General features: G+C 42.0%; 1 protein-coding gene across 4 annotated transcripts in view; it reads right to left on the bottom strand.

The window, feature by feature from the left end:
* LOC141804493 (F-box-like/WD repeat-containing protein TBL1XR1) overlaps positions 1–15356 on the bottom strand; it is a 28699-nt gene extending 13343 nt beyond the window's left edge. Inside the window, exons 1-11 of one of the 4 annotated variants that reach the window (XM_074688947.1) lie at positions 15190–15356; positions 13141–13207; positions 9964–10067; positions 9653–9798; positions 9294–9510; positions 6383–6515; positions 2364–2505; positions 1948–2011; positions 1245–1342; positions 600–660; positions 111–232 (exon numbers count right to left, since the gene is read on the bottom strand). In XM_074688947.1, coding sequence (XP_074545048.1) covers positions 111–232; positions 600–660; positions 1245–1342; positions 1948–2011; positions 2364–2505; positions 6383–6515; positions 9294–9510; positions 9653–9798; positions 9964–10021 — 1041 coding nt within the window. In that variant the 5' untranslated portion in view covers positions 10022–10067; positions 13141–13207; positions 15190–15356. Of the gene's footprint in view, positions 1–110; positions 233–599; positions 661–1244; positions 1343–1947; positions 2012–2363; positions 2506–6382; positions 6516–9293; positions 9511–9652; positions 9799–9963; positions 10068–13140; positions 13208–14740; positions 14965–15189 lie in introns of those variants that run through there. The other 3 variants (XM_074688945.1, XM_074688946.1, XM_074688948.1) reach the window with 3 other exon arrangements.
* Between the last annotated feature and the right edge of the window lie 390 nt (positions 15357–15746).

The following is a 15746-nucleotide window of genomic DNA, read 5'->3' on the forward strand; positions in this document are numbered from 1 at the left end:
ATCAGCTTTATCATCCCAGTGTTTGAAGAACCAGTTTAACATCTGCTCAGTTGAGGTTTCTGTATCCGTGCCTGACAAAAAGCAGCACCCAGACAGAAGTTTTTTCTCACCGTGTGCCCCTGGAAGGTCTTGACGGGTCTGTCCTGACCCAGCTTACACACATGGATACACATGTCTGTGCTGCAGGAGGCAAACGTGTTGTTGCTCTGCCAGTCCACATCCAGAGCAGGAGCTGTTAGTAGGTAAGAGGAGGAAGGGAGACGATTACTCTGTTACAAGGTTTGTGGACATACTATGAATGGGTTAAACACACGTTTCTTATTTCTTCATAAAACTGATTTTTCTGAATACTGTGGGTTCACATGTTTTTCTTTACAGAAAAGTGGGACTACATTTCTTTTGTCAAGGAATGTCAAACATTCATATCACAAAATGCAAAAGACAAGCAGAGTAGAATACTGCAGTAAAAGATATCAATCACAACATTGTAAACTTATTATTGTCTCAAGAGTTGAGCCAAAGGTTACATCAGTCTGAAAACAACAACACTCCTGAATGAAATGTAACGTGGACGAGTGCAGCTGACTCCTGTCACTCACCTGAATGGAAAGGAAACTGCTGCTTTGCCTCTCCCGTGTGGGCGTCCCAAATAATTGTGGTCTGTGTGAAAAAAGGAGTTTTTAGTTTTTGGTAATGGTATTTCAACTTTTGTACACTAGATGGCGATGTTTACCAATGTCTATTAATTATAAATTGAACTCGAGCATATCTAGTCATCCTGTCTTGCCTTCAAACACAACTTATTAAGTTCTTTAGTAACTTATTAATTGCATGTAATAGCAGTAAAACTATGCAGAGTTTGTTCTTCTTGAGCTGGGTGGCCGTTTAAATGCGACCTGTGAAAAGCTTAGTTAAAACAAGCTTTTTATTGTGGGACATTATAATATACAAACGAAAATAAGCAAAATACTTTTCAAATATGAAACCACTACTTCTACACAAACAGCCTTTTACCTTCCCGTACCACATTTAAAGCAAGAATTTTTTACTATTCAAATCAGTATCTCAGTGAGTGTGTTCCCACACTGTGTTACGTCTCACCTCAACACCTGGTTTCCATGGGGACTCATTTTGATAAAGGTCACGCTAGATAAAGACTAAGCTACAATGCTGACAAGGTCACCCCAGAGGAATCTATTCCACTTATTTAACTCTAAAAGCCAAAACTCAAACCAATGTCTTACCTTATCCACACCTGCGCTGAGTATGAAGTTTCCTTTCTTATTCCACTTGAGTGCAAATATTGGACCTTTATGCTGACCCAAAGTGCTGGCCAGGTTACCTGAAAATATAAAAAGAAAAAAAACAACAGACCAATGAGTTTTAGAAAGAGAAAAGACAGGGATTGTTACAAAAAACAAAAACACTTTTATCATTGACCAAAATCTAACAGTAAGGTAGTTTCCTGACTAAAAGACTGACTGCGATCCAAACCAGAAAACACCTGGTATACAGGAGAGACGTAGCAAATAGTGAAACTTTGATAGTTTCAGGAGATCTGAAGAAAATATATCAAATATAATGACATAAAGCTTCTACTACTGGGAAGTGGGAGGAGTTTATGAAAGCTGTGTGGGAAAAAAGACGCTTTCACGGCCAAATTGCCCCATTAATGGATCATTCATAAAGAAATCAATAAAATATTCTGTTACTTGATGTAAAAAAATATGTAGGTGAAATTTTGTTCTGATGGGTGGAGTATAAATGGTAAAACAAACACTGTTACAGATGCTGTTGGCACTGAGCAAACCTGCCTATGGATCATGAATGGAATAACACTAAGTGAAGTGGGGAAAATAGAGGGATACATAACAAAAAATAATGCAGTGAGCAGAAATTGTCACCAGTCGTTCAAAGCTTTGACAGACAGGATGGTCGGAGTCTCACCATCTTTTGTCCATATTCTAGCAAAGCCGTCATATGAGCCTGTAGCTAGTAACGTCCCCTCGCTCTGAAAGAAACAGAAACAATATTCAAATTAGTTTGAGCTCAGATGAATTCCTCTCTCTGGTTTACTCTTGTGAAAAACATTCCTATCTGAATGGTAACATTCTGATTTAACAGTGTGCGCTGACTTGTACTCGCAAAAAGAAAAAACTCTTCAGCTGAGCGGTGTGAACGACCTTCACCTGTGTGGGAGTGAATCGCCCACGAATGCATCAGTTTGAAAGGAATGCCTTCAGTGGAAGTTGTGGTCCAACAGACACACACACACGCACACATTATGCAGTATTAGATTACTAAAATCTGCACTCAGTGGACACAGACACACAACCGTACAGCTCCACTACACACAGACTCACATTCCAGTCCAGTGAGGTGACGTCTTTGTTGCTTGGTACGTCCTGGCCTCCTTCCCGTATGCAGTGCCTCAGAACCAGCTGGGTGGATCCGCCTGTGCTGTTCTCACTCAGGTTCCAGATCCGTGCTGTCGAGTCCCCGGACCTGCCCCAGACAACAGATACACAAGTCCAATATGAGGCACACAACGCAGCTGGGGTTTCAAAACCTTGAGAGGGGTTTAAAACTGACCACGGTTTCTCTTAAGTGGGGTTTACATTTGAAAGCATGAAATCAAATCACAAACATTTTTGAATCAGTCAAGTCTTTTCATATGTTCTGGTAGAGAAAAGCCCGGTATCCACCAAGCGGTTCAGTTCGGTTTGTCTTGGCAAGGCACATATTTTACAGCATTTCCACTGACTAGTCCCGGGACAGACCCCCAAATAACCGAGACGAGCCGTCCCACTTTTTGGCACCCTTCCTAGGGGTGCTAGGCTAAACCCTTCCAATCGTAGAAAGTGGAGCTACAACACTGCAGACCGTTTGCATTTCTGCATTTCTCCTGGCGGCACACAGTCTTCTCTGAAACAAAGCTTGATTGCACTTTGTATCAAAACGCCACATGCAGACATGGTGTCATCACAAAGAAGACAAAATGCTGGATGTCTTTCGTAGTTGCTCTTTGGTTACTGTGTCGCATTTTCTTCTTTGTTAATTGGTTGATTTAATAGCCGGCTAAACTGTGTTGCACTGCTATGGTGTCACAGTATTATGTTACTGATGCGGCTGTCAGCATCCAGCTTACACACTGCCCACCACAAGGGGGCACTGTTGGCTGTGGAAACGCAAACAGGACCAGGCAACCAGTAGTGAACCGAACTGATTTAAACCAGACTGCTTGGTGGAAACGGGGCTAAAGGGTTGTGTTGGTTATCGACCCTCATGCAGCCTCCCTTATAAAGGACCGCAGCGCTAGTCACAGCTTTTTGCTTCCTCACCACTTTTACTGTGAGAGGTATGCCCTCGATAGAAGGTGAGTATTAAATAAGTCAACGAAAACTTGTCTCTAAAGCAGTGATTCCCAACCTTTTTTAACTAAGGGCCCACTCATAAGTCTCCAACTGTTTGGCGGCCCACCTCCAACCCAAAAATACAGAGACCATACAGGTTTTGTGTTCTTCTATAGGTGTGACATGGTGTGGCTGTGCACCATAAACATATACATGTAGTAGACACCCTGCCATATGTGTTTTCAGAGCAGTTTTTATTGAACATTAAGGACTGAACTGAATACAGAAGAAACATGCTGGAAGCTCCACAGTTGCTAACACAGCATCCATAACATGAAGCAACATTTTCACCCAATTTCAATTTCATCCCTAGCCCTACAGAAAATCAAACTATTTTGGAAATGATTTGGCAGCCCTTTTATTGGGAAAGGCTTGGCCATGTGTTGAACTGCATGAACACAAACAGTCTTTGGCTTTGGGGTAGAGTTAAATAACACTTTTCATTACAGTCACTTATTTGATGTTGATTTCATCTTATTTGACAGAGTTCAATTAATTCCCTAAACTGCTTTTATGAAGCAGCGTTTTTTCCACATAAGTTCCCATGTAACTGAAGGTTATTTACCATATTAACAAAGATATCAGACCTTTTCTGTTCCACAGCCTAATACATCTGAATTAGGTGGGGTTTTATATTTAAGGTAATACAATTAAACGTCAATATTCGATACAACAGTAAAACAACCCCTGAGGCAGGGGGATGTACTGTCATAAAGAAATAAAGAGATGTGCAATGTGACAACTGAAGGCTCCTGTGTGGAACTCCTACTTTGATTTTGGTGTCATATTTTACCTTTTGCTGGTCTTTTCACAAATGTCACATACTTGACATCTTTTTCAAGAGAAATGCCAAAAAACTGTCCCTTCTGCAGGATTCTGTCAATCACCAGCACTGACTCCTTTCTCTGAGAAACAGTTTCAGGAATGGAAAAATAACCACACACAAATTATTGGTCTTGTTGCTTATGATTCTGTTTTCTTTGTAGCCCACAAAGAAGCTTCAGAGTCAGTGTTTCCAAACCTCTGTTCATAGCCTCAACAAATGCACAGCATTGCTATGGAGAGCAGACTGGCATTCAAAACACATTAGCTGCGTTTCCACCCAGCAGTTCGGGTCGGTTCAGTACGGTTTGGGACGGTTTGGTACAGTTAAGCCTGATCCCGTTTGCGTTTCCACAGCAAACTGTGCTGTCTTGTGGTGGGCGGCGTGTAAGCCAGATGCTGGAGCTGTTAAATAACAGCGCGATGCCGTAGCAGCTTACCCCGCTATTAAATCCAACAAAGAAGTAAAACGCGACACAGTAAACAAAGAGCATAGATGGAAGACATGCAGCATTTTGTCCTCTCTGTGATTGTCATGTGGCTCTTTGATACAAAGTGCAATCAAGCTTTGTTTCAGAGAAGACTGTGTGCTGCCAGGAGAAATACAGCTGCTGTCAGGGTAAGTGACGATTCTTTTGACCAATCAACAGTCTGCAGTGTTGTAGCTCCACCTTCCGAGAGCGGATCGGTTCAGTCCGGCACCCCTACAAAAGGGTCCCAAAAAAGTAGGTCGGCTCGACTCTCGGGATGAGTCGGTGGAAACACCACAAAAAGCATGCCGTACCAAGACGAACAGAACGGATCTGCTTGGTGGAAACGCGGCTATTGTTTGCTTCATCAATTTAACCCTTCAAGAACTGAAAATGAATACAGCACAGCCTGATTTATACTTTTCTGAACCTACACCATAGCAGGTGACGTGGATGTGACCACTACATACTTCTGCATTAACGTGCCTGTGTTGCAGTGCTCATCAGAAACTCATGTGGGCAGTGTTCCTTGTGTGATCGTTGGATCATCTGTTTCCGTCCGTTCCCACTTTGTTTTCTTTCTTTTTTTTGCTCCTTTACGACCATTTTGAGCACATTTTGGTATATTGAAGCAGATATGTGTTGCGTTGATCACTAAGCAACAAAAAAGGAAGGATAAAGTAAGAGAAAGAGAATATGAAATGTATGACTGATGTGCAGCTATTCTGAAAGTCCTGTAAATACACGAAACACACTCCAGCTCAGTGAAGCGGTCACAGGGCTTGCAGTTTATGTAATTTCAGTGCATAGTTACATTTTGGAGGAGATGCATGTCGGCTATCTGGGACATAGGGTACATTATTGATTTCAAAGTACGAACCTGGCTTAAGGCTGAGAACTTGTAGTTTGGCACAATCAGCAAAGGTTAAAAACATTAAAAGAAACCCGACCTAACTCTTTTGTTTGATTTTACTCATCACAAAAAGCTCAGACAGCTTCTGGTTTGACATTTAGCCAGTCTACTATTAACACTTGGGTATAGAAACAGAAAACTGTAATTAAAAAACATCCCATATCTGAAACTGCTCCGTCTTACTCTGGTGATTTATCAGCTGAGCCTGTTTGTGTAAGAACCACTGAGTCATTCTGCTGAACTTGAAGAACAATAGGTCTTAGTCATGAGTTGTTCCTGGAAAAGCTGTTTTCATCAAGTAATGTGAACCACGCTTCTCTTCATAAACCCAGCAGTGTTAAAGATCCTTCTGTGTTTGGAGAGAGATAATGCCACTGAGGGAACAATGACTTTACTCTGCTAATATTCTTTTAGTGGCGCTCTGGGGGACAACCCATAAAAAGTTCTTATCTAAGACACTTTTCTCCCAAAAAAGGATGAATTTGTTCAGTAATCCAGTTAGGGAATATTTTAAAATAAGCCAGAAAAGCTGAAAACTGATTAAGTAGAAAGACTAAATATGACATCCATCTATGACCAACTCCAAATCATTTGGGTTGTAACATTTGCAAAACAGTTCATCCACCGATGACATAACTGATTTCTCATTAAAGCATTAACTTGCTGTTGTGTTCCTGTCAAAATGACACTTTCCCGTCATACTTTCTACCTGAGTGACCCAGCAAAAACAGCCAAGAAGAAGGTGATGCTGAGGAGATACTGACCCTGAGGCAAGGAGATCGTTCACTGGGTTCCAGGCACAGATAAACACTTCAGACTCATGGCCCCTCAGAACCATGGCTTTACTTTGGGGGATCTCCACATCTCTGTCCACCTCCATCAGCTCTGAGTGGTGATCTACAGGGAGAGAACAGGACCTTTAACTCAACAGTTTTAATTCACTTTGCTGTTACACAGTAAGGTTAGATTAAAAAAACATGTATTTTTAAGGTCATGGAATAAAAAGTTTGGTAAAGACCTCTTGTAGAGGAGCCAGTTAGTGTTTTATTAAGTAGCAGTGTTTCTCACATAGTTTTTGCTTGAACAACCAGACAATCAGATGTTTATCTCATGGCAGAGATTCTCAAGAACAGGCGGGCATCATCTCATTTTCTGCAAACCAGACCAGACCCGCAGCACAGCATGTGTACGTCACCGTCTGATCTCGCTAATTCAAACAGAATGTTGACGGCACGACTTCTCAACGAGACCTCGGCAAGTGTTACTGCACAGAGTGACCACCAGCATGAGCAGCTGACAGCTGTGGATTTTAAGGGCAAGCTGTGCATTGTTGAATGAACAACAATTTTTATTAAAAAAAAAAAACCCTGATTGTCCAGATGCAGGAACTGAACAAACAATACGAGTCATCAAGTCCTCCATAAGTCATCACTCATCTTTGGTCAACAGATTTACCTCTGAGACAAAAAGTCTGAATACTGATGGGGGATTAAGAAATCAACATCACACAGATCAGAATCTGTATTTAGGTTGTTTTTTTTATAGCTGCATCTACATAATGGTTTACGTTTATGAAAACAAATAAACTGCTGTCAGATTACCACTGTCTAAGGCTGGGTTGACACGACTGTGGACTGCTTTCTACTTGCTTTTGCTCTCTACACAGACAGTTTTATCTGAGCATAGCAAAACTTGCCACTACCGATTGGTCACTTGACTAATGCCAGCCCAAAATGTAGTGATTAAAAAAAAAATTAACTTTTACCCCTTTTCCACCAGTGCTCGTTCATTGGTAGAGCTTATTTGGTTCAAATCAGGTTCTTTCTAAGGACGCGGCCACACTGGCCAATCGTGCCGTGCCTAAGCACGCTTCAACCCCAAAGCACGTTTGGAATGGCCAGTGTGGCTGCAACTTTGCCGTGCTTTGACACGCTTCGGAGAGGTGGGCTTTGGCATGGTTTACTTCATGCACGAGCAGAAGCACGCGGACAGCGCGTGCGATCCATTACGTATGATCGCCGCGTGCGCATCTCTCGACAATCATTTTAAACAAAGCGGGGGTGTTAGAGGGCTGTGTCGGGTGAAAACGACTTAATATAAGTCCAAAAGTCTCTAAAGTTGTAGCAGTGCTCTCTGTGTCTCATTGTGCTGTCTCTAATGAGATCACACTTCATGTAAAGAGACACTTCAAGATGACGTAGGCAGCCATGCGTGTGTGAGACACCCGCTAAAGTCTGGTTCATATTGGGGTAGGGTTACCGCTGGCCGTACTCTCCAGCTGGGGAACAGCGGCGTGGGGGGGGCAATTGTGCTGAGGCACGGCATGGTTTGGATGGCCAGTGTGACCGCGCCCTTAGAACCAGTTTGGTCTTCCGTCAGCAAAGAGCCAAATCTGGGCCACGCCATTGCACCACCGTAAAACATCAGTACATCACTTCATACGTAACCGCTCTGGGAAGAGGTGGCGTCAGACACATGGTGCAGAACACAACAAAGTTGGTACTGAAGAGCTTACAGCTAGGCAGCAATTTATTTATTACTTGTTTCTGACTGTCTGCTACACAGTGATTGCTCATCCCTCTCTTTCTCTTTCTGTGTGTTCGAACATGTGTTAGTGTGTCTGTCATGAGCAATACAGAGCAGGAGAGAAATGTAAACATATAACATGAGGCAGAAATGACCCTCTTCATGTAAAAAAGATGAACAACATAAGACTGTTTAGTCTGTTAAGTTAAATAATAAGTTAAATAATAAGTTCCAGCTGGGCATTCCCACTTGGAACTGGAAAATTCGGACTTCTGAGTACAAATGAGCGCAGCATTAGCTCTGGCCTAGCAAAAAGTCGGTGCTTGCCACGCACAAGTTTTGAGCACCTGGAACCAGTTCTTTGTCTGTGGAAACACAAAGATCAGAGCTCAGGCACTGGCCTGAAACTAGCACCAGCACCAGTTTGGTGGAAAGGGGGTATCTGGAGCACAACACTGATCATCATTCTTGTTTCCACAAACTCATCAGGATGAAATTAAAAGTAAATATAAACTACACAGAGTGACAGGGATATACACTTAGAGGAAGCGTTGGAAACCAAACTTTTTTCCAAGACTCACGGGATATTTCAGTGTTTCTCCTACCGTTATACATGGGGGGATCCCCCCAAACAGAGGCATCTGCCCCCTTTGGAAGTTAAGTTGATTTTATTTTCCATGTAGCGCCAAATCATAGCAGAAGTGATTTAGAGTTCCCTCTCTTATAAATCAGGTCTTTACTTTGTTTTTTTTTAATCTAATACACTAAATAGCTGAATTATGTTGTTGATCTAGTTTTCATGATGGGATGCCGTTTGCACACATTTCTCCTCGTGGAACTTTACTGTGCACGAAAGAGCACGGCATCTTTAGCGCACAGTGAAGTTCTGCTCCAACGCATGCACAGACACATAAATTGACTTTTAATTTCAGGATCTGGATTTCAGCTTGGCTCCACCACAATCAGAAGGCTAACTTTTAGTTTTAGTTTATTTATCTTTATATCTGAGAGAATGTCTGCTGAAACATATCAAACCAGGTTACTGAGATGAGTTTCACAGAAATTATGAAAAACTTTACCACTGCATCAGTGCTTTTTTATACATAGATCAAGGGCTGATACAGACATAGTTTATATGTGCTGACTTACTGGCTAAGGCGTGGGATCCGTTTTCCTCTCCGTTGGCAGCTCCCTCACCATTCTTGGTGCTCCCCTGGGGTCCTGCGCTGCTGCCACTTCCAGCTGCCGCCTGCTGCTGAGCCAGCTTGTCCCTGTAGGCCTGCTGCCTGGTCTGGACTACATCTGGCATCACAGCGTCAATCAGGGACAGAGACTCAATGGGTCGCCCGTCGAACAGGGTCCCATCCTGTAATGATGGAGAGCAGAAATGCTTCATCACTTCAATACTTTATTTTATACACTGAAATCACCTTGGATTTAAAACTCTAAGTTAAATGTGCATCTTTTTCTGTCAGCTTATTTCGAGTTACACTTCTGAGGAGTCTGACCTCATTGATGCTGACTTCAGCCTCCACATACTGCAGGCCCTTCTGGATGATGGATATGAGAGCAGCAGGGGGCACCAGGGCTCCATTGATGTTGGACTGGCTGATGTGGCTCTCTATGCCAAAGGTGAACGCTGAGTGGGAGAAGCCTGGAGGATGTGTGTGTAATTTGAAAAATAGGACTGAGATGAAGTTCAATAAAGTGGAGTCTAGAAGTGGTGAATAACAACATTTTATATCTAAGTAAAACAAAATGGAAAAAAGCAGCTATTTAGAGAAGTGTTTCACAACATATGGCACTATGTTGGGCTTACCTGACTCTTGCAGGTATCTGTAAACCAGGAAATTGACCTCATCACTGCTTATGCTCATTTTGAGTCCTGGCAATTAAACCATTGGGTCAGCACAGGATAGGAGCCTGTAAAGGAAACCACAGAGCTCTTATTAAAGGGATGATGATGTTACACTCCACAGAGCTGAGCTGAAAGAGGATTGAGTAATATCTTCATCACTCATGCTTTAACATCCCACAGGAGCATTAATGGATAGTAAAAGAAAGATGACATGCAGAGGCACTGAGCCAGGTGTAATAGAGAGCTGGCACACACACACACACACACACACACACACACACACACACACACACACACACACACACACACACACACACACACACACACACACACACACACACACACACACACACACACACACACACACACAGGATGTTGTTACACTGCGAGCTAACAGCGTAGCTCATTACCAAACTGGCACACACAATGAAAACTGAGAAGAGGAAGAGGTTAAAAAAAACATCACCTTGCTTGACCTACATCCCACAGTGCTAAACAGAGAAGTACACAAACTGTGACCAGCTATTAGATAAATAATAGTGCTTAATTCCTCTCTTCTTGTGTCAGCTGCAGAACCCTCCTGGCTCTAGGCAGGCCACCAGTTTCCAATCATTAACCTACAACTGGAAATAATTACCAGCCTTGTTCATGAGGCAGGCAGGCTTTTTGGCCTCCAATGTCTGGAATAGATGGGCTCTAAACCTTAGCATTAACAGACCCAGCAGTGCCTATGCAGAACCCGCACTGTTAAAACAGGACTGTGGAAATAAACAAGGGGTCTGGCCGGGGGACAGAACTTCCACTGTTTCCATCGTGCCAGCCGGCTGAAAAAGTCAACAAGCCTACTGCTGCATCCCAGCGGCTGCGATCCAAGACCAACTGAACAAGGGTGCCTGGAATCTGGTAGAAACCCTTCAGCAATCCTAACAAGGAGGTCAGAAAAATCCTCAGAGCTCAGATTTCTTATGGACTGAGACAAACGCTGCCATCAGAAATCAGATATCAAGACTTGTTCCCTGCTGCTGCTGATCTCTGCTAAAATACAGCACAATATCAACAAAGCATACATCTCATCACGCACTCTCTGCCTCTCTCTCTCTCTGAAACAGACACTGTATGCGTTATGTTGCAGTGTCAGTACTTGTCGAACAATGAATGAAGAGTAAGCAGTGTGTAGCTTTGACAGAGGGCAGATGACAGAGATGCTGGCAGCCAGGAAGAAGAGCCACTCTGGATGCAACGAAAGACAGTTCACTGTTTTCCTGCATGTTGATGCAGAGCTGTGGATGCATTTTTAAGCTCTAGAACATTCTGCTAACCTTAGCCCTATGTTGTTCTCCCACCACTGCTCACTTTCATTGGCTGATGGCAGCTCCTGGTTGAAAACACTCTCACAGCAGCACTGAAATGTTGCTGCAGAAAAAGAGCATGGGATGGAGGAGAAAGACTGAGGCAGTGTGAATGAACTCACTGAACACACTTGTGCTGGTACTGCTTGGCGGGGGAGATGAAGGAGTATGGGTGAGCGTGGGCAGAGACATCTTGGGAGATAGTAGATGGACTATATATTACTTAAGAACTTGAGTTTCCTTTTAAAATCCACAATAATTTATTGTGTTATTTAAAAGCTGTATCACCTGAGCATGAAGGTGAAGTGAGGCTCAGATGAATTGTATTGCACAGCCTTTTTGGTTTCCTTTTTAAACTGACAGTTTACTTAAGGACCGGGGCTTAAATTAAAACGGTAAGTCCCTCTTCCAGGTTTGGTGTGGTGGTGCACTGCAAGCATGTTGATGTGTCTGACACTCATGTTATGAAAGGGTGCAGGCAAATATCATCCCCACGCAAGTGACGCAGGAGCAGTGAACCAGGTCAGAGCTCACTTACAAGAATAGGTCATGTGTTACATCTCTCAGACTTGGTGTCCAATACTCAACTGTTTACGAACATCAGTGCGGGTACATACTTGGAGGAAATGCAGCTACACATCCCTAAAAGTATCATTTGATTTTTGACAGAAACACAACTGAGTCTCCAATAAATGTAAAGGCAGGATTCACCAAAAAAGTCACCTGACTAAATCAGATTCAGTCATAGTTTTAGATTTGATGAGAAGGGAGATGGGAGAGAGCAGTAGGAGAGTACATGTTGTCTAACTACGAGCCGTTCCAGCAGATAGTGAGTGGAGCTCTCAAGACATTAAACTCATTGACTCCAGTTTCACGTTACCACTACTCCAGACTACATTTGAACCGTGCCAACACAGATCTCACACTCAGTGAACCTGCATTCCTTTCCAGATCACTGACAACACCTTTGCATGAGCAACAGCAGCATTCTGGTGTTTCTGATTTTCATTTATGTCATGTCTGTAACCACCAAACCAATGCTGTTTGGTAGTTATATGAGTAGAAAAGACGGACGTGTAACTAATCTGGTGGAGATACTACACACAAAAAAGAGATGGAGTGTAATGATCTCCAAACAACAATGTACAATGTTTAATATGAGTTCAGGTGTAGATTATTATTCCTACACTGCAAAAACTGAAATCTTATCAAGTGTTTTTGTCTTATTTTCAGCAGAAAATTCCTTTTAAGACTCAATATGAGCCAAATTCACATTCACACAGGACAAAAATGAGGTCTGAATTGCTCGTAACCAGTAAAAAAATCTGCCAATGGAACAAGAGAAAAGTGACTTGTATTAAGACATTATTCTTATCTCATGGAAATTTTCAAGCAATTTTTTCTTGTTCCATTGGCAGATTTTTTTTACTGGTTACAAGCAATTCAAACCTCATTTTTGTACTCTGATAACTTGAAACAAGACATTTTTCTGGATTGATAAGTTGAAAGTGGCTCATATCGAGTATAATAAGACAATTTTTACTTTAAAAAAAGACAAAAACACTTGATAAGATTTCAGTTTTTTGCAGTGTATTCTTGGATACACTCATCATGAGCTCACGGTTTCAGAATGAAACTACAGCAACAAATTAGGCTACTTCATAATTGGATCATGAACGCCTAATGGCTGTTTTTTTTCCACAAATGAACAGGGCAAAGCAATATAAATGTTTTTTTTTTAAAAAAAAAAAAAAAAGAAAAAAGAAAAAAAAGAAGTGAGATACACTACCCATGTGATCAAGATGTCTTCAGATGCACATCATGGCTCTGTTGTCCTGGACAAGAACTCTGTGCTCCTGGGAGAAAAAATAGAATCCACATATATTTTAAGAATTTTAACCATCAGAGCTGCAAGCAGAAACACATTTTCTTGAAAATAAAGCTCTTCACACAACAAGTGTTGCCAGAGATTGGACCCTTTTAGACTTATTTTCCCTTTCTGTTCCCTCTGAAGTAGGTGAAGTTATACTAAATTCTTTCACTCTACCTATCCTGTCTGTAATTAAAAAAAATAGGCCCAGTCATGCAAACCTATATGCATTTAAAGCAAGATCGAGCAGCACCAGATTTAAACAAAGGCAGCAAAATAACCCCAGAGAACGTTGTTTCTGTATCAGTACTGTGGCAAATTACCTGCGTTCAGGCAGACATATTTGCAGTTGCTTGTGAATGGGTGGGTAATAAAGCAGCCAGGAGGACAAGTTATAAACAAAGGGGTGTGTCACAAACAATATCAGAAACTGTGTCAGTTATTTGATAAGATAAAACAGCCACATAGATTCAAGCTTTCCACTTTATAACGAATCTCTTGAATGGAAGATATGCGTTTTGTGTTATAAGCAGGAAAATCTGTGAATCACCTTGTGTAAAATGTGGGAAATTGTAGTGTTTTGCCTCGAGTGCTGCATTTTGAAGTCATGATTTGATTTAATTTGCCTTTAAGGAGTAAATGTTTCCATAAGCTATTAGGGCCAGGAGCTGCCCCTACTGCATACAAATTCAGAAACATAACAATAACGTTATGTCAGCGTACCAACCTTTGAGTAGAAGCAAAAAGGAAAACGGCACCCCATGTCCCCACCCCACCCACATGCGGGTGCTACTGGGTATTATGAGCTACTTAAAGTGATTGCATTTATCTATGCATAATTCGTAACAAGTGATAATCCATCACAGTTTGAGGCACGTGGTGGGTCCACATACTTTTTCCTCCTCTTGAGAAAGTTTAGAAAAATGTCTGGCCAAGTGAAGCTGATGTATAGTGTGCAGCTGCGGCTGTAGTGTAGAAGTGGGCTGACAACTGTTCACATGTCACGGGTCTCTGGGTAAATGAACGGTACAGTATGCGGCGACAATTCTCATTTGAACCATACCTAGCAAATCGTTAACATCACAAATAAACTACTTCTGCCATGTTTATTTTTGACCTATCTAAATTATGTAATGAGATTTGACCCGTTCATACCAATTTACACACGGCGCCCACTCAGCAGTAACATAACTTCGCAACGTTAGCTCAAAGGCTAACATGCGACTTATCGTTAGTTTTGCCTTGGCGGCGGCTCTGCCCGTCCTCGCACATGCTAGTCAGACAAGGCGGTCTATGATTTCTTTCCGTTTGGTGCAGGTCAACTAATATTAGCAGTAATGTAGGTGATGTTTGTAACTGTTTTCCAGGAGCTGAAAACACGTACTCTGGGTTAACGTCTCAGATACAAAAACTTTGCTATGTGGCATGAAATCTCACTGTTAACCTGCTAACAAGCTAGCTAGCTTCGTTGCTAACACTAGCATGCTATGCTAATGACAGTGTTGCTATAATCTCGTACCTACTTGGAAATATCTTTCAATTGACGATATCTTCCACAGTTCGTTTGTTCGAGTCAGATCATGTTATCTATTTAATCGCTTAGAAAAAAAATATGTTTTCACATGTACATTAACTATCGTAAGGTTATAATATTTAAACTAAAGCCAGGCGGTAAGAAGCCAGCAACGGCTTCAGACATTCGACACAGTGGAGTGACCTGCCATGCAGAAATGAGCTGCCGCCTGTAACTACTGTTGTTTCAAAGCGTCTCTCGGAGGCTCAATGTAACGATTAACCCGTGACCACAGTTGTGTTCAGCGTATATGTCGTCCCCTCTATTGGCCACGTCAGAGTTTGTTGTGTAATCAAAGCTGAAACACCTGCCAAACACGATAAATGTTAAAAATAGATGCCCCAATGCCAGGCGAGCTTAACTATGGTATTACAATGCTGAAGCGGGTAACTAACCTATTTTCCAAAAAATAACATCCAGTGGATTTTCAAAGCTGCATGATGTCTCCAAATGGTCATTCAGCATTTGTCTCCTGATCCGTTTGACAGTCGCCCGAAAACGGGGCCACGTCTCCTCGTTGAAAGCGTCCAGTGAGGTACAACAGAAAAAGATGCCGAGGCCTTAGGAAGTTTGTTCCGCAGCCAAGCACCAGTCATAACAACTGTTTCCTCGCCCATCCCCCACTACTTCTCTTTTTCGCCTGTCAGGTCATCACTCGCCATGGATTAATGACACCCCACCCCCTATCCTTTGCTCAGTCATTCAGACTGGGAAAGTCAACAACAAGCTTACATCATCATTGCAATCTGTGTTTTACACTGATTTTTATTGTGCAAAATCTATGATCCTATTAATCTCATTTGTGTTTCCAAGAAATATGATATAATGAAATTAATAGAAATGCTCATTGGTTATCTAAGATGTGTGCATACTCAAATGTTTACTTAAGATGAGAAAAAAACGTGTTTTATCTGATGCCCCATATCTTTCAGTTTTTTTTTTTCTCTTAATT

Source organism: Halichoeres trimaculatus, unplaced genomic scaffold (genome assembly GCF_033239565.1).
Source record: "Halichoeres trimaculatus isolate MK-OKI-2021-1 unplaced genomic scaffold, fHalTri1.1 fHalTri1_scaffold_15, whole genome shotgun sequence".
In the NCBI taxonomy this organism is placed as follows: Eukaryota; Metazoa; Chordata; class Actinopteri; order Labriformes; family Labridae; genus Halichoeres; species Halichoeres trimaculatus.